The 20,861-nt window shown below is 46.3% G+C and overlaps 1 protein-coding gene across 6 annotated transcripts in view; it reads left to right on the top strand.

Moving 5' to 3' along the window:
* Window positions 1-13,645, top strand: part of CDC42EP4 (CDC42 effector protein 4) — a 46,255-nt gene extending 32,610 nt beyond the window's left edge. For all 6 annotated transcript variants that reach the window (XM_081849896.1, XM_081849895.1, XM_081849894.1 and 3 more), the window contains one exon: window positions 10,804-13,645. In XM_081849896.1, the coding sequence (XP_081706022.1) occupies window positions 10,952-11,977 (1,026 nt within the window). In that variant the 5' untranslated portion in view covers window positions 10,804-10,951 and the 3' untranslated portion in view covers window positions 11,978-13,645. The remainder of the gene's footprint in view (window positions 1-10,803) is intronic.
* The last annotated feature ends 7,216 nt before the right edge of the window (window positions 13,646-20,861 follow it).

The following is a 20,861-nucleotide window of genomic DNA, read 5'->3' as shown; positions in this document are numbered from 1 at the left end:
GAACAAGAAAAAAAAAATGTTTTTCCCTGTTCTCCCCCTCCTATGGTCTGGTGCGTCCTATAGAACGAAAAATACGGTAAGTACTTAACCTGAGATATCACTGTACAAGGAACTGAGCGCAAGGTGGGGGTTTACCGTCTTGAGTCTCGAAATGCAAAAGCAGTCCAGTGCTCATTTTATAAAACACTTGGGGGAAAAAAGGTCTGTCAGGCAAACCACACATTCCACAGAATGCAAACTTACTTCCTTTCTTATATGCACACACACACACAAAAAAACACACACACACCGGGACACACTTTTTCTCCTGAACACCCACAGCCTGCTCCATTTTTCTCCCTTTGTCCATTAACACTGTGGGGGTTTGGGGAAGGGGGGCAGAGCTTGCAGTCAGGCATAGATGCTCACTTGAAATCTCAGACTGGACATGTCTGTTGGCAGCATCCCATTATAACTGTTCCCTCTGCCGGCGGTGTCCAATTAGAAATGTTCTTCTGCTGGCAGCTGGGTGAAGAGAACATGGCTCTAATTGGACACCATCAACAGAGAGAACCGATGGTTCTCTACCCCCTCATTTCCATGCCTGCTGGCCAATCGAAATGGAAGCAGCCGACACTGGAATGAGTGAAAAGAAACTCAGGGTTGTTGACCATTGTAGCTCATGATATGACCTAGTAGGTCTGGTAGGTCTCTGTGGGCTTCTTGGTACCTATGGGCACCAAGTTGCTGTTCAGGACATTAATAATAATAATCACCTGCCATTCGCCAGCAGATCCCTGCCAGGTTAAAATTAAAAACAGTTAAAACAAGCACAGCAATAGGATGGGTCCTGGAAACAAACATCTTGGTAAAGAGGTTTGTGTTCAGCATTCACTGAAATGCAGGTTGTCCCTGGCTTAAATAGGTAATTCATTCGTTAACAAATCTTTATACAGAGCCCAGAATATGCTGAACTGCCACCTTAAGGGTAAAGGTAAAAGTAAAGGGACCCCTGACCATTAGGTCCAGTCATGGCCGACTCTGGGGTTGCAGCGCTCATCTCGCTTTATTGGCTGAGGGAGCCAGTGTACAGCTTCCGGGTCATGTGGCCAGCATGACTAAGCCGCTTCTGGCGAACCAGAGCAGCGCATGGAAACGCCGTTTACCTTCCTGCTGGAGTGGTACCTATTTATCTACTTGCACTTTGACGTGCTTTCAAACTGCTAGGTTGGCAGGAGCAGGGACCGAGCAATGGGAGCTCACCCCGTCGTGGGGATTCAAACCGCCGACCTTCTGATCAGCAAGTCCTAGTCTCTGTGGTTTAACCCACAGCGCCACCCTTGCCCTTAAGGGTAGAGGATTGGAATTAGGCAGTCGCAATCATCTGTATTTTTCTTGCCTTTAAGGTGATTATTTGGGGTTTAATTCCTAGCAGAGATGCGTAAAAAGCGGAGGGGTGGGGGAGCTATGCCCCTATAGTGGTAGCCTGGGTGCTACCACTTGCACCTGTGCGGACGCATGAGGTGGCTGCTGATTAGAGAGCAGCTGCCTGTTTCAGATCTCATGCCACCCTGTTTGGAACCCTGTGCATATAGCCTGGGGCTGTGGAACACAGAATTAGGCTACTATTCAGATCAAGCTACAAGGAGAACTCTTTGTGCCTTGAAGCACTTCTTGGAACCATCAGAAGCCTCTGCTATTCTTTGGTAATCAGGATTATCACAGAAGGAGAAGCCTGCGTATTCTGTGATGTGGGTCTTCCAGAGCCCACTGAAGTCTCTTGAGGACAGAGTTTTCCAAATTGTGTCGCACAAATGCTCCCCGCACTCCTTCTGGGGCTGGTAAGGGGTTAGTTTAACCTCCAGTTTGCTACGAAACTGAATTACTGTGCCGTGAAATGATGCGTGTCTAAACGGTTCGCCCGCTGCCTCCCCCCCCCCAGCTGTAGGGTGGCTGAGTGGGAGGAGGCAGGCAGACTCCAGGGGCCCCGTGGTGTGCCCCTGGGTGCCCTGCCCCAGGCGCCCGAGGGGCTTCCTTCACCGCTGAGCTCAGTTGGTTAGTATGTGGTGCTGGTAACATCAAGGTTGCAGGTTCGATCCCCATATGGGGCAGCTCTCTATTCCTGCATTGCTGGGGGTTGGACTACACAGGATCCTCCGTGTCCCTTCCAACTCTACAATTCTATGATTCTATGAATCATTTCCCCTGCTTTACTCTCCCCACCTTCTGACCAGTGTGGTGTAGTGGTTAAGAGCGGTGGACTCGTAATCCGGTGAACCGGGTTTGCATCTCCGCTCCTCCACATGCAGCTGCTGGGTGACCTTGGGCTAGTCACACTTCTCTGAAGTCTCTTAGCCCCACTCACCTCACAGAGTGTTTGTTGTGGGGGAGGAAGGGAAAGGAGAATGTTAGCCGCTTTGAGACTCCTTCAGGTAGTGATAAAGCGGGATATCAAATCCAAATTCCTCCACCCAACCACTATATAATGTCCCTAGTGAACCAGCGTTTGGTGAAAAATGCATCTAGGGGAAGCATAAGCTGGTTTGTTAGGCTGCTCTTTTTCTAGAGTTTTGCCCAGGGGCAACTTTGTTCCTGGAGATCACATCAGTTCAAACAGAAAAAAGGTGTTGCGTCAGCAAAAAGCCCAGTTCAGCCATGATTTTTGTTTAATTTTGCCCCTGCTGCCAGCAGCCAGCTATTTAGTCCTCTCTCGCTATAACAATATAAAAATACAAGATTAAAAATCATTGGTGACATCATATATGCCTTTTAAATCTGACACAAAAGGCACCCAAGGACCCCCCCCCCCCCCCCGCTTTAAGAGGCTTTATTTTAAAAGAAGCTTCAAGCAGGCAAGGCAGGAAGAGAATGGTGCATGGAAGAAAAAACAACCATTTCAGTTGATCCAGGTAGGTTGCTGACCTGCCCATGTGTAGCATAGCAGCGCTGAAGGTCAGCTGGCTCAGGTGCATAGCTGTCAACTTTTCCCTTTTTTTTTAACGGAAAATCCTATTCGGAATAATGGAATTTCCCTTAAAAAAAGGAAAATGTTGACAGCTATGCTCAGGTGGTCTCTGATTCACAGAAGGGCACTTGCCACATTGGGGACATGGACCATCGCAGTGCTATTAACAAAAATATCCCACCCTCCTTTCTGCTAGACGGAAATATTTTCTTGTGTACCGATGGGAAGACATTACCTCTCTGCTTTGATGTTATGGCGGGCAGGCTGGCTGGTGTAGGACACGACTTTGTGGTACCCAAATCCTTCAAAAACAGGAGCTTAGTGGTGACATCTGCTAGGAAGAAAGCAGGGCCTCTTCGTTCTCCGGCCCTCTGGCCAGCTACTCCAATACGGTACTCAGGTTGAGTGGCAGAGTTTGAGCTGTGTTCTCAAAAGCCTCTGTTAAAAGTCTCTATTAAAAATAGATTTATTTATTTTTATTTGTAACCATAGGTAAAGGTAAAGGGACCCCTGACCATTAGGTGCAGTCATGACCGACTCTGGGGTTGCGGCGCTCATCTCGCTTTACTGGCTGAGGGAGGGTACAGCTTCTGGGTCATGTGGCCAGCATGACTAAGCCGCTTCTGGCGAACCAGAGCAGCGCACAGAAACGCCGTTTACCTTCCCACCAGAGCGGCACCTATTTATCTACTTGCACTTTGACATGCTTTCGAACTGCTAGGTTGGCAGGAGCAGGGACCAAGCAACGGGAGCTCACCCCGTCACGGGGATTCGAACCGCCAACTTTCTGATCGGCAAGCCCTAGGCTCAGTGGTTTAACCCACAACGCCACCCACTGTAACCATAGGAAACCATGAAATGTTTGCCAAGATACCATAAGCAGAAAATTCAGTACCTCTATCCTAGTTAATCTGCAGAAAATTTTCATAAGTTTCAGGTAGGACCTGTGCTTAGCTTTCTAAGCAGGCTCAGTGTAGTTCTACCCTGATTATAATACATAAGCCTCATGAAAATGATTAAGGCTGCCATCAACATTGTTTTAAACTACAGTGGTACCTTGGGTTAAGAACTTAATTTGTTCTGGAGGTCCGTTCTTAACCTGAAACTGTTCTTAACCTGAGGTACCACTTTAGCTAATGGGGCCTGCTGCTCCGCCACCGCGTGATTTCTGTTCTCATCCTGAAACAAAGTTCTTAACCCGAGGTACTATTTCTGTATTAGCGGAGTCTGTAACCTGAAGCGTATGTAACCCGAGGTACCACTGTATAGTGGTAAAACTAACTTTGTATATACTCTCAATGGGTTTTTGTGGGTAGGGGGCATGTAATGAGAGCTGAGATCCTCAAAAAGCTCAACTGCCAGTATCCATTTTGTATTTTTGTGTCTACTTGCACAGAATAACCCTCCCAGCCCCCCAAAAAGCTTTGCCAGTTGCCTACATGTAGCTCATGCTGCAGAGGTTTTGCAGCCTGGTCTAGATTGTTGCAGTGGGACTTCTTGGCTTTCACAGCTGGGAATGGGAGCTACAGCTGAAGCGAGCCCTTTTGAGGCTGGCAGAGTCAGCCTCCCGTATTTGTTTTCATGCATCCTCTGATCTGAACTTCTCTTCCGCCTCCTGAAAGCGTCAGTTTCAGCTGGCTTTTGTAACTTCAGTTGAAATGGAAGTGTGCTTTGATTTGCACCTACCCACTGCTAGAGTTTGCAGACCACAAATTGCTTACCCCCCGAATTGTAAAATGCAGAACTTGCGGGTTTTGAAGTTGGCACATTTCACACGGGGGCTTGACAGCGTGGTTGAATGGAGAGTGGTGATCCTCAGCCACATTCTTTCCTATAAGCAGACTCTTTTACTCACAACCATTGCCAGCATCATTGCTTTTCTGTGAGAATTTGGCAAAACTACAGCTGCATCAAATCTTCTCTCTCTCTCTCTCTCTCTCTCTCTCTCTCTCTCTCTCACACACACACACACACACACACACACACACACCACTTTCTGTTACTGCTCCAGTATCTTTGTGGGGAGTGGGGCAGGCTTTCTTCTCCCCTGATGACATCACAAATGACAAATTAAGCCAATAGTAATACAGTGGTACCTCGGGTTAAGTACTTAATTTGTTCCAGAGGTCCGTACTTAACCTGAAACTGTTCTTAACCTGAAGCACCACTTTAGCTAATGGGGCCTCCCGCTGCTGCCGTGCCGCCAGGGCACAATTTCTGTTCTCATCCTGAAGCAAAGTTCTTAACCCAAGGTACTATTTCTGGGTTAGCAGAGTCTGTAACCTGAAGCGTATGTAACCCGAGGTACCACTGTAATAATTAATTTTATTATTTAAACCCTGCCTATCTGGGTTTGGCTTGGGGATCTATAGTAAACTCCCACAATGAGGTCTCTGTTATTCTTCTCTCCCTTAATTTTGACCCAAATGCTCTCACTTTGGCTTTGAGGTTCTAAATCTTGGATCTCTTCACAGGTATACACATCCCTGACATATAACGCCACTCCTCCTCCTTTCTTGTCTGGTCTGTTTCTCTGAAATAGATTGTATCCCTCCATTATTACATTCCAATCATGGGACTTATCCCACCAGGTTTCATACTCCCACTGCTGATGTTGTGTGCTTGCTTTGACCATGAAGATGCACAGAACCATAGCTGCAAGCTCAGGGGTAGAGCATTTGCCTTGGATACAGGAGGTCTCAAGTCCCTGTCTCCTCAGCATCTCCAGGGTAGGCCCACCTGGGAAAGAAACCAGGAGAGCTGCTTTGCCGGTCCATGGAGATGAGACTGAGCAAAGCAAAGGGAAGTCCTGACTCAATATAAAGCAGCTTCCCTACGCTGCTTCGGTTTCAATGGAGTTGGCAAAACGACGATAAGTGGAGAAAGTCTGAGCGTACTCCCCCATTTTGTAAGTGGCGAGCTCTTTGTCCTCCTGTATCAACGATGCAAGCATGTGTTCTTTTAAAAATTTGTGTGTCCGCTGTTGGCTTGTTCCGGATCTGGCTGGCTTCTCTCTCTCTCTCTCTCTCTCTCTCTCTCTCTCTCTCTCTCTCTCTCTCTTTTGTAGTCCCCTTTCATAGCCTGCTCTGATGTCTGTTTTCAATTCCTTCAGCATCTGTGTGTCTGCTTTCTATTCTCTTCAAAATCCCAAGAGTCTTCACTCCCCTTCCCCCATGTAGCTTAAAAAAAAACCACAGACACACAAACTTGAGGATGCCTTAGCCAGCCTTGTGAACTGCGCTTTTAAAAAAAGAAAATGCAGAAATATGTGAGTCACAGCTTAAAATCTTATACCTTTTTTGGCAGTACTCTTGTGTTCTTTTTGGATGTCTTCCCCCCTTAACTTTAGTCTTCTTCAAAGCCTCTGGTGAACTGTTAGTTCAAAATGACAAGAGTATTTCTTTGTTCTGGTATTCTGGAATATGTTATAGTTCTCCTGTGCACTGTCAAACTATTCAGCTCATGGTAGGGCAGCTGTTTGTAGCGGAATGAGACTTGCTACCCCACCTTCCCCCACCTTTTTCTTTTTTTTGTTCCAGGTTGAGTACACTCACTGCCATTCTGGGTATTTTCTTCTAATCTTCATGACTTAAGGGTAACTACGAAGGCATGTTAATAATTGATACAACTCTGTCAATAGTGCAGAAGCTTGCTTTGGATCTGCAGCAGCACAATTATGCTTTAAAAAACCAGGGGGTGGGGACTTTTGTGATATCTACTGTTGTTGTGCTGGGACGCTGGTGGCGCTGTGGGTTAAAACCACAGAGCCTAGGACTTGCTGATCAGAAGGTCAGTGGTTCGAATCCCCGTGACGGGGTGAGCTCCCGTTGCTCGGTCCCTGCTCCTGCCAACCTAGCAGTTCAAAAGCATGTCAATGTGCAAGTAGATAAATAGGTACTGCTCCGCCGGGAAGGTAAACTGTGTTTCTGTGTGCTGCTCTGGTTTGCCAGAAGCGGCTTAGTCCTGCTGGCCACATGACCCGGAAGCTGTACGCCGGCTCCCTCGGCCAATAAAGCAAGATGAGCGCCGCAACCCCCGAGTCGGCCACGACTGGACCTAATGGTTAGGGGTCCCTTTACCTTTACCTTTACCTTTACCTTACTGTTGTTGTGATAACTCTTAGGTCAGAAATGGTTGGACCATGTGCAGAGGCCCCATAGAATTAACTTTTAACCCAGGGAAGAGTTTTAATTTGACAGTGACTGAGAACCATGGCTTGTGGTGCAATCCTGTACCCATTTACCTGAGAGTAACTGCCATTGAAATCAATAGGACTTCCTTCTGAGTGGATATGTATAGGATTGCTATCATTGTAGCACAATGGAAGGAAATTAGTCATGGGCTAGTCATTGGACAAGTTGCCTAATGGAGCTGCTTCTTGGCTAATGATTATCCAGCTTATTTCATAATTTGTCTTGTATAACTAGATCAGGTCTTAGTATCTCAGCTTCAGAATGTTGCGCTAGCTTGTGAAATGAGGAAGCCGGGCTGATTTGGGTGGTGTGATCTCTTGTTCATATATCCATACAGGTTGTTCATTTACTTTTGTTTTCCTCTATGTACGTATACACACACACACACACACACACACACACACACACACACACAAGTATTCAGATTATTTTTGGGTCTAAAAACTTTGATACTAACCAGTTTAGCATTATCAGGCTATTTTTCTTTTCTTTTACTATCTGAATGTCCACCCCACCACCTTTTGAAAAGGTGGCTTTTTTAATATGCTGGCTTTTCATTGATACCTGCAGCTGCATGTAGATCACTTTTGTTGAACAAGTGGGGCGATTTCTTGCTAGTGGGGTACCGACGCTTCTCCAGTATCAGTAGCATGCTGTCAATACATTGAACTGGCGTGGGGGACACCTGCAAGGAGAAAAGCCTTTCTTAATTATAGCTGCTTTCCCTACAAGCCAAAGGATCCATATAATCAGTGCTAGAATTTCCCTTCTAGTCTGTTTCATTGCCAAAGGGAACTTTCTACTACCTTACAAACACACACACACCTCCCCCCTCACCACAAGAAGGAAGAGAATATTTGAGTTGCGGGAGTGCACACGTTTCAAAGAAATTGAATTTTAAAAATTAATCAAACAAGAAATCATTGTTCACTTGGTGAAGTAACTCTATGTAGCAATAGGAAGCCAGTGTGGATTTGCTTCCCTTTAACAACCGCATACAAAAAGTGAATAGTTCAACATTCACATGGCACACTGATATAACCTTTTTTTAAAAAAACAACAACACAACAAACCCTTACAGTGGTACCTCGGGTTAAGAACTTAATCCATTCCGAAGGTCCATTCTTAACCTGAAACTGTTCTTAACCTGAAGCACCACTTTAGCTAATGCGGCCTCCTGCTGCCACTCGCCGCTGCTGCACGATTTCTGTTTTCATCCTGAAGCAAAGTTCTTAACCTGAAGCACTATTTCTGGGTTAGCGGAGTCTGTGACCCGAAGCATATGTAACCTGAAGCGTATGTAACCTGAGGTACCACTGTGCATTGCTCTATGCATGGTGCACAGAGAACATTTTACTAGGTACAAGGCATTGGCACTGACCAGTAGGTGCCCAGAGCAACCAGCTGATCGGCATCGATTGCGGCAGTGTTGGTTGTGTTGCTGGCAACCATTTCAGCTCTCTCCCCTCCTCCCCGGGCACTGCTTAAAGGTAACCTGTAGAAACCAGTTTGACCACAGAGCAGGACAGAAACAAAACATGGGGAGGAATGTGTGTATTTGTGGGCAACAATAGTTCTGCTTTGCTCAAGGTCCCCAAGAAGTTAGCATCTATACAATGGGTAGGCAAACTAAGGCCCGGGGGCCGCATCAGGCCGAATCGCCTTCTAAATCCGGCCCGTAGACGGTCCAGGGAATCAGCATATTTTTACATGTGTAGAATGTGTCCTTTTATTTAAAATGCATCTCTGGGTTATTTGTGGCGCTTTCCTGGTGTTTTTACATGAGTAGAATGTGTGCTTTTATTTAAAATGCATCTCTGGGTTATTTGTGGGGCAGAGGAATTTGTTCATTTCCCCCAAAATATAGTCCGCCCCCCCCCAATGTCTGAGGGACAGTGGACCGGCCCCCTGCTGAAAAAGTTTGCTGACCCCTGATCTATACTAATGCCAAATCTCCTGATGTGAGGAACACTCTAAGGGGTCACTGACCTCTGTTTCAGATATATATCTGTCAGGAGGCTCTGCAGCCGAATGAGCAGGGCTTTATCTGAAGTGGGAAGGGGCAAAGATGGGTGAAGAACAGCACTCCACCTCGTGTAAGCTATGCTTCTGAGAGAGGAGGGGTTGGGGGTGCCTGTCTCAAATATTCCTTAGTTTATTGCAAACATGCGCCTCAGCTATGTTCTCTAGGAGCAGACAGGCATTCATTACTGCCTCATTCCTTTCCCTGCCTATGATGGCTGCTCCACTGAGCATGCAAAACTGCCTCAGAGCAGTAAATCAAAAGTGAAGGGAGAAGATTTCTGCAAGCGTGGGGGGAAGGGGAGAGTCATCTTCTGATGCCCCTGTTTTGAACCATGCTTTCCTACCCCACTGAGCTATTTTCACGTAACTCCCTCCCCTAGAGCTTCCAGCACAACTGCCCTTTTCTGGTTTGCACCAGCGGAGCAGCCCTCAGTGCGGCTGCTTTTTTTGTGTGAAATTAGAAGTGCTCATCTCATGGTTGTCCCCCCTGAATAAAGCAACCACGCAGGGCAGTGAATAGTCTTGTAGAAGCAATTACCCTGTGCCTCCCATACGACAGGGAGCACAGCAGCACGTAGCACTGTACTTGAACATTTAACCCCTGGTGTATGTTGAAGGGGAAGGTGGAGCTGGGGAGCATTTTTCAAGGGCCACATTCCCTTGTGAGTAACCTCCCAGGGCTACATGCCAGGGGTGGGCAGAGTTATAGGCAAAGGTGGGTGGAGCAACAGAGGTGGTTCTTACCTTCAGCGTTTGAAATTAGCCAGGCGCATTTTGCACCTGGCTATCAGCCACTTGCGACTGAGTGAAGATGCCTGGATGCCAGGATGGCTGGCGCATGACATCTTCACCATCTGGAGGTGCATGCCTGGGGATCATTGGATCATGACTAATACCACACCCTGTCATTCTATCAGTTATGTCTTATCTGCACAATCAGATTTAATTTCAGGAACCAAAATGCTTTGTCTGTGTAGCCTGAGCAGGAGCAGCGTACAATGTTATAGTTAATTGTTGTAGCTTGTCTTCCCACTGCCCTGCTTATAGTTGTGAAGAATATACATAATGTTATGAATGGTCCATGCCACCATTAAGAAAAAGAGGTCGGAATGGGCCAATATATATGCGGGCTGTCCCTGGATCAAATGACTTCCCTTCTTTTAAGTTCTCAAAGTTCTTAATCTATCTCCAGGTTGTCCTCTGAACGAGCCAGATATTTAGCTGAGAATCAAATCACAGTCAGCCCATCATTTGAAAAATAAAGACTTGAGAACCTCTTGCCCCAAAATGGCAACCAGACAGTCCATTTTGGCAACTGTAACCTTGGTTTAAGGAGCCATTTGGCACCTAACACTGCTTACCTTTGTGCAGTACATTACATTCCAGCCACTCCAAAGTCAGAGGTTTCTATACAAACGCACCAACTCAGTAAAAGTACTTGAGGAGGGAACAGAACAGGGTTGGAGAGGGGTTTAGGCATTACCTGAGGGAGATAGGTTGGATGGAGGTTCGCAGGTTGGATGGAGAGCCCCACCGTAGATGGTGCCCTCTCATGCCCCCATTAAAGGAACAGAGCAAACAGCACCTCTCTTGTCTTGAGGAGACCTAACCCTCTCTTCCTTTCTTATGTCTGTGTTTTAGGCTTCGACTGTTTGAAGGCCATCAAGAGGCTTGAGGCCTACCTGTGAGGCTGCAGGAGTACAACCTGCTCCACCCACAACTGAACCTGACCTCTCCAGTTCCACCACCCTGACTCCTGTGCAAAAGAGCTCTCACACTTGTTGCCAAAATGCCTATTTTGAAGCAGCTGGTGACAAATTCCGCCAACTCCAAACGCCGCTCTCGGGCCGACCTGACGGCAGAGATGATCAGCGCTCCCCTTGGCGACTTCCGCCACACCATGCACGTGGGACGGGCTGGTGATGCTTTTGGGGACACCTCCTTCCTCAACAGCAAGGCTGGGGAGGGAGAACAGGAAGCCGCTGAGGAAACAAGTTCCTCATCCAAACCAGGCCTGCTCTCACGCAAGTTCCGGAGCAGCAAGCGGTCTCAGTCCGTCACCCGGGGCGACCGGCGGGATATGCTGGGCTCTCTGAGGGACTCTGCCATTTTTGTGAAGAATGCCGTCTCCCTCCCTCAGCTTACTGAGAAGGAGACGGACAGGAGTGGTGGGAAGCAACTGCCCAAGAGCCTTTCCTCCAGCCCTGTCAAGAAAGCCCCTGAGGAGAAGACCCCTGAAGAGAAGCACATGAACGGTGCGGCAGCCGCTCTTAGCTCTGGGCCCCACAGTCCTGGCTTGGAAGAGCGGGCCTTTGGTGACATAACGGACCTGCCCTTGGTAGTGCCCAAGGGCAGCTACGGCATGAAGCACGCAGAGTCCATCATGTCTTTCCATATTGATCTGGGGCCCTCCATGTTGGGGGATGTCTTGAGCATCATGGATAAGGACCCATGGGAGCAAGAGGATTCTGGTTATCATGGTGCAGAAGACCCCCAGAGGGAGGCAGGCCCTGTGGAGGCATTGACAGGCCACTGGCTTGGCCAGGAAAGCAAGCTCCCCCAGGATTCCTTGGTTCAGTCGGATGACAACAGAGCAGCAACCTACAGCCCTGGATCTGCCCGCAGCATTACCAGTCGCCTGACAATGGACAGCAGCTCCATCTCGAGTGGCACCTCTGTGGGAGAGGAACAGCGTACTTTAGTCTCCAGGGGACAGAACCAGGGCGTTCCAGAGCATACGAGGCAGGACGCTGCTAAACAGCCAGAAAAGGAATTCTCCTTCATGGATGAGGAAGACGACGAGATAAGAGTATAAGAAAGGTGACTGGAGCCTTTACACTTGGCTTGGCTCAAGAAGGAAAAAATTTCAACAGATTCTGGAATAAATTGTAGTGCGGAAAAAGTTGAATGCTCTTGACCCCCTTTCTCAATCTTCAGTTTTCAACACCATCATTCCGTTAAACAGACTGTTGAAGAAATATGGTGTTTTCTTTTGCTTAGTTTTCCCTGTTTTTTTTGGGGGGGGGGTCCTGAGACAAGGAGCAGGTGGGGGAAATTCACATTTAAATGGCCTCTTTAAAATATTTTGGGTGATTCCAGAGTCAAAGGAATAAAAGACAACACTTGAGCATATTTGAAGAAACATTCTTCCCAGGAAACAACTCGGAGTGTAATGAAACAGGTTAAACAAAAACAAAAGCACGCCAAGAGTTATTTACTGGCTGTTCAAAGCAATATAGAGCTGAATACTAGAGCAAAGCTCAAAAGAACTAGTTTCCCTATTAATATATATATTTTTCCTTTACATTTTTACTAGTACTTATTATTATTCTTATTTTCTAATTGCCCAGGAGAATACCATTCTGGACCTAGCACAACATTGAAGGATGCAATATATTTGTACAGAGCAAAAAAAGACAAAATAACCAGACCCTCCAAATCTTACATGTTTCTGAAGCTAAGCGTTCTCTCCCTGTGGGCAGGCCTCTGGGAAGATCTACAAACATTGGAATTTACGCTAGAGATTTCTTTTTTGTTTTTTTTCAGATCAGAGCTAGAGGAACTATTTGGGAATACAGATTGTTGGGGTGTGGTGATGGGAGAAGCACAGCTATTTTACCTTTTGCCTTTACGTTGCGTCCTTCTTTTGGTCTTGTTTTGGGCACACAAGTTGATGCTAGCAATTCTTGGAAGAGCATGACTTAAACCCTCCCTGCCCCTGAATGTTGCCACCTTTGATGGTGGTTATGTGAAACTCTCCCTGTAGTGGAATGAATGTTTTCATTTAGCTCCCAAGGACTGTTTAGAATTCCCCAGTGCGAGGTGAATTTCAAGTGTGGTGGTCAGTCTAGCTGTCCCATTGATAAAGAGAAATATCCCCCCCCCCCTTTTCTGTTTCCAGGCTCTTCCTCCTTTTATAACATGGACAAGATGTTTGTGTTGCTAGGGAAACTAAAGGGGGAATGTGGCTTACCTGCACGCCTACAGGTGTAAACGGAAAGTCCCACAAGCAGCCTAACCTGATACAACTTCATCCTTTCTTAGTTGAGACTTAGTTGAGAATATCACCAAGGCTAACCGAAGAACAATGATCTTGGCACTCCCCATTCCAGGAACAATGGAGACTCTACCCTGCACAGTTCCTCCCCATTGAAATGACCTCCCAGGTTATTTGGGAGCTGCTGCTGACATTCCTGCCTCCTAGAGTTTCAATTTTTCTTTTTTTTTCCTTTTTGCCTTCATTTTGCAGGGCATTAAACACTTAACTCCTGCCTTAATTTTTATTTTTTGACTTTTTGTTCATACTGTATATTAGATTTGCCCATCCCTTTGGGAGTAGGTTTATCTCCCTTCTTCGGATTGTGAATTTGTTGCTTGTGTACAGGTGTTTTGTTGGTGCATTGGATGGAGGACTTTTTAACATGGAAGTATGTTTTTGTTTTAAAATTCAAAGAAATTAAACTATAGTGAAAAACAAACAAAACGACAGACCTTAAATCTATTGGGAATGTTTTGTTTTACTTGTGGGAAGGCTGGATGCAAAAAAGGAAGAACTGGTTAGATGTTGAACTCACATTACTAAATCAGGAGGAGTTATAAACCAACTAATGGCAGAGATACCACTCTAATCTTAGGCCTCATTTAAGTGTGGTGCATTTTTTGACACTGTGTCCATTAGGCCAACACAGAAACCACACTTGTAATCTTTCTCTTTCCTTGAATTACACTCCCCCCCCCCCAAAAAAAGTCTATGCAGTGGGCTTTGTCTTTTCTTTTGAGTGTGTTTGTGCGCAGAATTGTCTCCTCCCTCCTTCACCTTTTTCCCGTTTCGATCAAATTGGTAGATTTCTCCCCCTTTAACCTGAACAATGATTTCTACTATGGCCAAGAAGGGCAGGGGGCATGTGGTAAATAATTTTTATGTTGTAGTCCCTGTCAAAAGTGTTTTGTTTGTTTACTAAATTATTTATAGGCTGCCTTTTGGGGCATAGCCCACCCAAGCCTTCTCTCAACCTCTTGAAAGCACAATAAATAATCAAAAGAAAATCACTGGGGTTTTTTTAAAACAACAACAAAACAGTTAAAACTGTTACAAAGCCTAACAAAACAGCTAAACATACTTCTTTAGGGGAAAAAGAGGCAGTTTGGAAAAGATGTTCTGTTTTAACAACAAAGTGGGATTGTGGGGACACATGGATTTAGCCCCTCCATTCTCAACTATAAAGTGTTGTGAAGGTCTGAAGGCCAATTCAAAGTGTTTACAGCTGAATGCACTTGGAACCCCCCCTTCAAATCCTCCTGCTCAAAAGGGGGAAGGTTAAGAGTGGCCACTGATACTAGACACTAGACTGCCACATATATATATATATATAGTTTATAACCCCATGCACTGTTGTGAATGACTTATTAGGGCTTACGGTCCATGCAAAATGGGGGCTTGCCTCCTGCCTTAGTGTGTATAGGTTCGGGTTTCACTTGTCACAGGAGTAGGGTGGGAAAGATCAGCAGCATCACGCAGCGTAAGGCTGGAACTTTAGGGACACCTTGACCCACATACATGCTGTTAGCCCCACACAAAGAGTAGACTCCAGGTTTGCACTGTTGACCTACCATAGCAAACACAAGTGACTTTAACCCTGTAGCAAGGCTTTCCAGGAGGAGTCCCCACCTCCACCACCGTGTTCACAGTCAAAAACAGATTTATTGAGCCTGGGGAGGGGGGCACCCTATATAGGTCATGTGTTATGCAGAGCTGGTGTAATCTAATGATGTCACAGTAAAATGAAACTTGGGACAGCAGCATTCTTTTCGGAGATGTAGAAATACTTGTTGCCTGGAAACCCTTTTATGATGCCCAGGAGCTGAGTTTGAACTGTACTTCCTCTTCCTTTTAAAAGAGTTTCTCAAAAGCACCTCTCCAGTCATAAGCTTGCATCTCCTTGGTGTGGGAGAATCCAGCTCCTTTCTAGCACCGCATTTAGCCGTCTCACTTGTGAGTTGCATCCATCCGTCTGAAGAGCGCGGCGTCCCAGCCACGCGCAGCTGCTTTCGCTCAAGGCGTGACCTTATCTGCCTCACCCCAAGCCCCCAGTTCCCACACAGCCTGCTTGCCTCCTTCCATAAAGAGCCTTTTCAGCAATGCCCCAGGCACTGCACTGTACAACACACAGTGTGCGGAACCTACGCACTGCTGGTTTCATAACTTTCTGTCGCCCTGGGAATATTTATCGGATCTTTGTGTCCCCCTCTCAGCACTTAACAGCCTACTGTCAAACCAACAATAGTGCAAGTTTGTTTTCAGCAGATGGATCTCGCAGGGAGTTGGCTTGCCTCGGGTTCCCCTTGTGCTATGGCAGCCTGCTTACAGGTCTAGCTTCCTCAGCTCACTGCAGCCTCAAGCGTTTGTGAGAACAGGCTCTGGAGAAAACCCAAGCAAGGGATATTTTAAATGCAAGCAGCTAGCAGCCATAGTGTTACTGTAAGAGGAAAGGGGGGCGGCATGGAACGATCAGCACAGAGCAATGCCAAAGGATATCGGTGCCCTACATCCACTTTTCCAGCATGTTACGAGAGTCAAGTCCTGTTTTGCAGGCAAATGCAAGAGCAGACAATGCAGGATCTATCTGAAACCCAGCACTCAATACAATGGAAATGCTAGCCTGGGACACTGATCCATTGTTCTGTGAAAGAAACAACAGCGGCAGCTGGTTGGGGGAGGCCCTTGTGCTCAGCTGAATTGGGGCAGGTTCAGCCTTCTGTTTACTAAACAGCCAATGCAGTGGTTTGTGGGCGCATGGTCAGATAAAGGGGAAAGTCCTCTGCTCTATGTGACAGGCTTTCCAGAGAAGAGGCAATGCAGGGTTGGAAGTACGGTTTGGAGATATGAAATGCACACATGCCCTGGAAGTTTTGGATTTGACTCCAGGGGACAACAGATTGTGTCCCCCGTTTAGGATAAATTAATGCAGATTATGCTCTGTTCAGCTTTGACTCTGTACAGCTAGTTTGCAGGAAGTCAGTATACTCCCTCAACGGCATTAATTTGTGGTTAGGAGAGAAGTCAAGCTTATTTCCAAGTTACGAGGGATGTCATCAGGCAGTACCTTGCCAGCAGATGTTTTCATACGTTCTTTCAAATAATGGAGGAGTGATATCCTTCCATCTTCATGCAAATTATTTTAAAGGTTGGCACAAAGGTTACAGGTGGAAAACTGTGGAAAAGGCTCTCTGCATACCCACCCACGTTCATCTGTTGCCAACTTGGGAATACAATTGCAGAGTGAAGGAAAACACATCATCGTCTTCCATTGACTTAGTGATCCGGTCCTTGATTATGGAGCTGTCACCCAGGGTAGTGGCGAAGTATATCTGTGCATATAGAGTTACCAAATTATATCCCCCCCAAACCAACGTTCCTGCAATGAAGGTACTTGAAAACTTTGCCAAGGAGCTAAATTAAACCTCTTTCCACTACTGCACTTTTGTCTCTTAGTTTGGAAGATGAGCCCTTTTCCATTTTTTGTCTCCCAGCCAGACAGCTGTAGAAACTAGGTTGTTGTTTTTTTCAGAGCCAAAATAACCAAAGGAGATGCTGAAGTTGAAGCCTTGGTTGTTTTGAGGTAGGGGGGTCGGCTTTGGAAGCAAAGTAGTGTCATAGTTCAAAGTGGGTTGTTTTTTCTTGCTCAGCTGTGTGTTTGGGTTAGAATATTTTTACATATGCAGAGACTGAGGCTGCAGACTTGAAATTTTGACCATGCCACTTTCTCCCAGAGGCTCACTTGATACCTTAGAGGCATCTTCAAGTCAGAAGGCTATGCCCATAATCCCTTGGGTGCTGTGCTGGGTGGAGCATGTACAACTAATGGCCTACTTTGGGGACTGAGAGTTCACTTAGAAGTGGAGCCTCTTGACCACATGTGAGCATCTAGCTACCTACCTTTAAGAGGCATGAGTCTAGGCCCTCAATGAGCTATGGTTTGCAATATAGTGGTAAAGTAAAGGGACCCCTGACCATTAGGACCAGTCGTGGCCAACTGGGGTTGCAGCGTTCATCTCGCTTTATTGGCCAAGGGAGCCGGTGTACACCTTCCGGGTCATGTGGCCAGCATGACTAAGCCACTTCTGGCGAACCAGAGCAGTGCACAGAAATGCTGTTTACCTTCCCGCCAGAGTGGTACCTATTTATCTACTTGCACTTTGATGTGCTTTTGAACTGCTAGGTTGGCAGGAGCAGGGACCGAGCAACGGTAGCTCACCCCGTCGCAGGGACTCGAACCTTCTGATCAGCAAGTCCTAGGCTCTGTGGTTTAATGGACAGCGCCACCCGCGTCCCTAATACAGTGGTACCTCAGGTTAAGAACTTAATTCGTTCTGGAGGTCCGTTCTTAACCTGAAACTGTTCTTAACCTGAAGCACCACTTTAGCTAATAGGGCCTCCCGCTGCTGCCGCACCGCGGCTGTGCGATTTCTGTTCTTAACCTGAAGCAAAGTTCTTAACCCGAGGTACTGTTTCTGGGTTAGCGGAGTCTGTAACCTGAAGCACCTGTAACCCGAGGTACCACTGTAGATGAAAAATGGAGCTCAGGACTCTCAGCTCCTCCACTTCTCTATTCTCTGCCAAATCCACAGTGTTTTGGCCTTTCCAGGGAGGGTGGACCATGCAGAGCCTACAAAGAAATGGGAGCAGGGGGGAGGGGGAGTACAAACATCATCCATTGTCTTCAGCATTTGCTTTGCAGCAGAAGGGTCAATGAATAAGAAGAGCAACGCCCCATGTATTCTCCAGCATCAGAGGCAGGATGCCATTGAATACCAGCTGCAGGGGGGTGGAATGCTTGCATCCTGCTTATGAGTTTCCCATAGGCACCTGTGAAAACAATGCTGGACTAGCCTGATCCCACAAGTTCGCTCTTAGGTTCTTGCGACAGCAGCATCACTGAACAAGAAACTTGGGACTCTGGGCTCAGAACTCCCCGAAGTAGCCATGTTTACTTGGAGCGATCACGTAGACATACCTGGAAAGGTGGAGCATGGGCAATAGTAGCGAGAGCGGATTGTCAGAGAAGGGAATCACCACCATCATCATTGAAAACACTATCTTCTGAGACACCTGTCGTCTTTAAGACTCATTTGGCAGCACGAACTTGCTGCAGGCTGACAGAGCAGAAAGCTTGCCATGGGTTGCTGAGCAGGCAGTTTAAGAGAGCACTGCTGTGCTCTCATCTAAATAGGAAGGGAGGGGGTGACAGCTATACCCAAAAAGGCTACAGGCAACCACCGCAGCGCTGAATGCTTAGTAATTAAGTGACATCCTTTTTGGAAAACTAGGAATGCCACATCAACTTTACAGTAACACTGTCCTCTTGGGAACCCTTGTTGCCTTTTGCGCAAGCCCCACAACTGCAACACATTTCTTGTCTTAAGCCCCCTAACCATTACAGTCTCAGTCCTGCCAAAGTTAAGCATTGCTAAGTCGCACTGGTTTCAAAAGGAGATTTTGGCCCATCTTAATATCTATCCCATTGAGACCAGTTGCACTTTGCTGCCAATAAATATAGACAGCGGACACAATTGAATAGCTTTTCTCTTTTTGTTCTCAGCCCTACTGTAACAATGTTGAATCCAGCAACGCTCATGTCCCTGATGTCTTTTGCAAGGATTGGGACTTCCAGAGCTGGAAGCAGATGCAAGATTACTGCCTGAAGCTCTAGCCAAGCTTCCCTTTCGACACAAGGGATAGATCCACACTTTTCAAGGGAACAGGTTGTAGTCTCAAGGGAACAGGTTGACCCTCCAGCTGTTACTTCCGTGACAGAGAATTACCCTGAAAACAGCTCATCAATAACATTTGATCTTGTGTTATTGACATAGCCTCTACCTTTTTAGCACCCAATTAGCCAGTGACCTATATTTTTTGATGCCTATTGAGTCCAAGCGAAAATGCAAAAGCCGTGTCATTTGTTGTCTATGTCATGAGCCGCAGAGACCATTCCCTGGGTTGATGGTTTCAGAGAAGCCAATTCTGTCAAAGAAAATGACCTCATTCTGCAGGGTTATAAAATCTCTCTGCCAAATCAGTTCTTTCCTTTCTGCATCCTGTGATGGAGAACTCAATACTATGCAAAGCAGCAAAACCGGTCACTTATCTGGAAAACACTTTTTTTTTAAAAAAAAAAGGCCACCATTTGCTTCTTATCAAATTCTGGACTAGTTATGAATGATCTATTACATAGTGAGAGTCCCGGAGGCGGCAGATGGAAATCCAACTGGGAATTTAATTTACTTTGTATAACTTGTTTTGGGGCAGACACAGAAGAAGCTACCTTTAATCAAAGTTGGTTTTTGCTGAAGAATTGGTTTGCATTTGAGCATCACTGAGCCTTTCCTGCAGTATGAAAAATGTTGTAAGGTGATTTAGGGATGCAATTTCCACTTACAGTGGGCTTCCAAGTAAACATGTACAAGGATACATTGTCAGTTAAACTAAAATATCCCAGGCATAGTAGCCAAGAGTTGCTTGCAACTACAGCCCTCATAAATCCTCAGGCAGGGAACTGTAATAATACCGTTTTCATTATATATTTTTAAAGTACACATGGAGGCCACTTGGTTTTTCAAAAAATCTTCAGTATCAGCAATACATACTCTCAGATATCCATTTTTAAAATCAAATTAAAACCTCCCCAGCTGTTTGTCACAGTGCAGCAGTTGTGATCCAAGAATTTACACCTGGAACAGTGATACTTTACTTATTTCATAAAAGGATCTGGAGTCCAGAGAGTACCACTTAATGGAGAAGTCAAGATCATGGGTAGGCAAACTAAGGCATGGGGGCTGGATCCGGCCCAATCGCCTTCTAAATCATGTTTTTACATGAGTAGAATGTGTCTTTTTATTTAAAATGCATCTCTGGGAAATTTGTGGGGCATAGGAATTCATTCATATTTTTTTTCCAAAATATAGTCCGGCCCTACACAAGGTCTGAGGGACAGTGGACCAGCCCCCTGCTGAAAAAGTTTGCTGACCCCTGGTCAAGATGCAGACATCATCATATGGATAATGGGAATTTCCCACCAAACCATGCAAGTTCCCACAAAGGGTATTGTCTTCAAGTTTGTGGTGACTAGGCAACAGTGAGAATAGCAGATAAGAGACTATGTGCATGCCTTCTAGAGCTCCACTGTGGACTGAAGGAAATGAAACACACCAGGCCTGGTTTCCATGATGTAAGAACCATGTTCAGAGTCACCTATTTGCACGTCCCCAGCAGTAACCTGTGACTGTGTATCTAGAAAGCTTGAGCAAGCTGCACTGGAATAAGAACATAAAAGTAGTCAGCCCTTCTTGGCATGTTTGCAGTAGAGCAACCTGGCATGCCACAGAAGTCTCAAACCCACTTCCCTCATCCTCTGCGGCCCCTAAAAGATGGGTGGAGTCACTGCACTGGGAGCCCAACAGATAGGATAGAGGGGTGTGTATGCAGGACTTGGGAGGGCCCAAGTATATTTGCAGGATGCTTACTGAGAGCAGCAGCAACCCTGTAGCTCAGGATGGTGGAAGGCATAGACCTCTAGGTTTTGATTGCATGAACAGAATTCACAACTGCACCAAAACCTTGGGGACTTTCAGCAGTTTGTTAAGGATGCTGGGGATAGTCACTCTGCGAGGGGGGGTCTCCTAACATGATGAGATTGTGGGGT

The sequence above is a fragment of the Podarcis erhardii genome (genome assembly GCF_964252035.2).
Source record: "Podarcis erhardii genome assembly, chromosome: 2".
In the NCBI taxonomy this organism is placed as follows: domain Eukaryota; kingdom Metazoa; phylum Chordata; class Lepidosauria; order Squamata; family Lacertidae; genus Podarcis; species Podarcis erhardii.
Note: the sequence above shows the minus strand (reverse complement) of the source record. Positions and strands in the feature narration are given on the sequence as shown.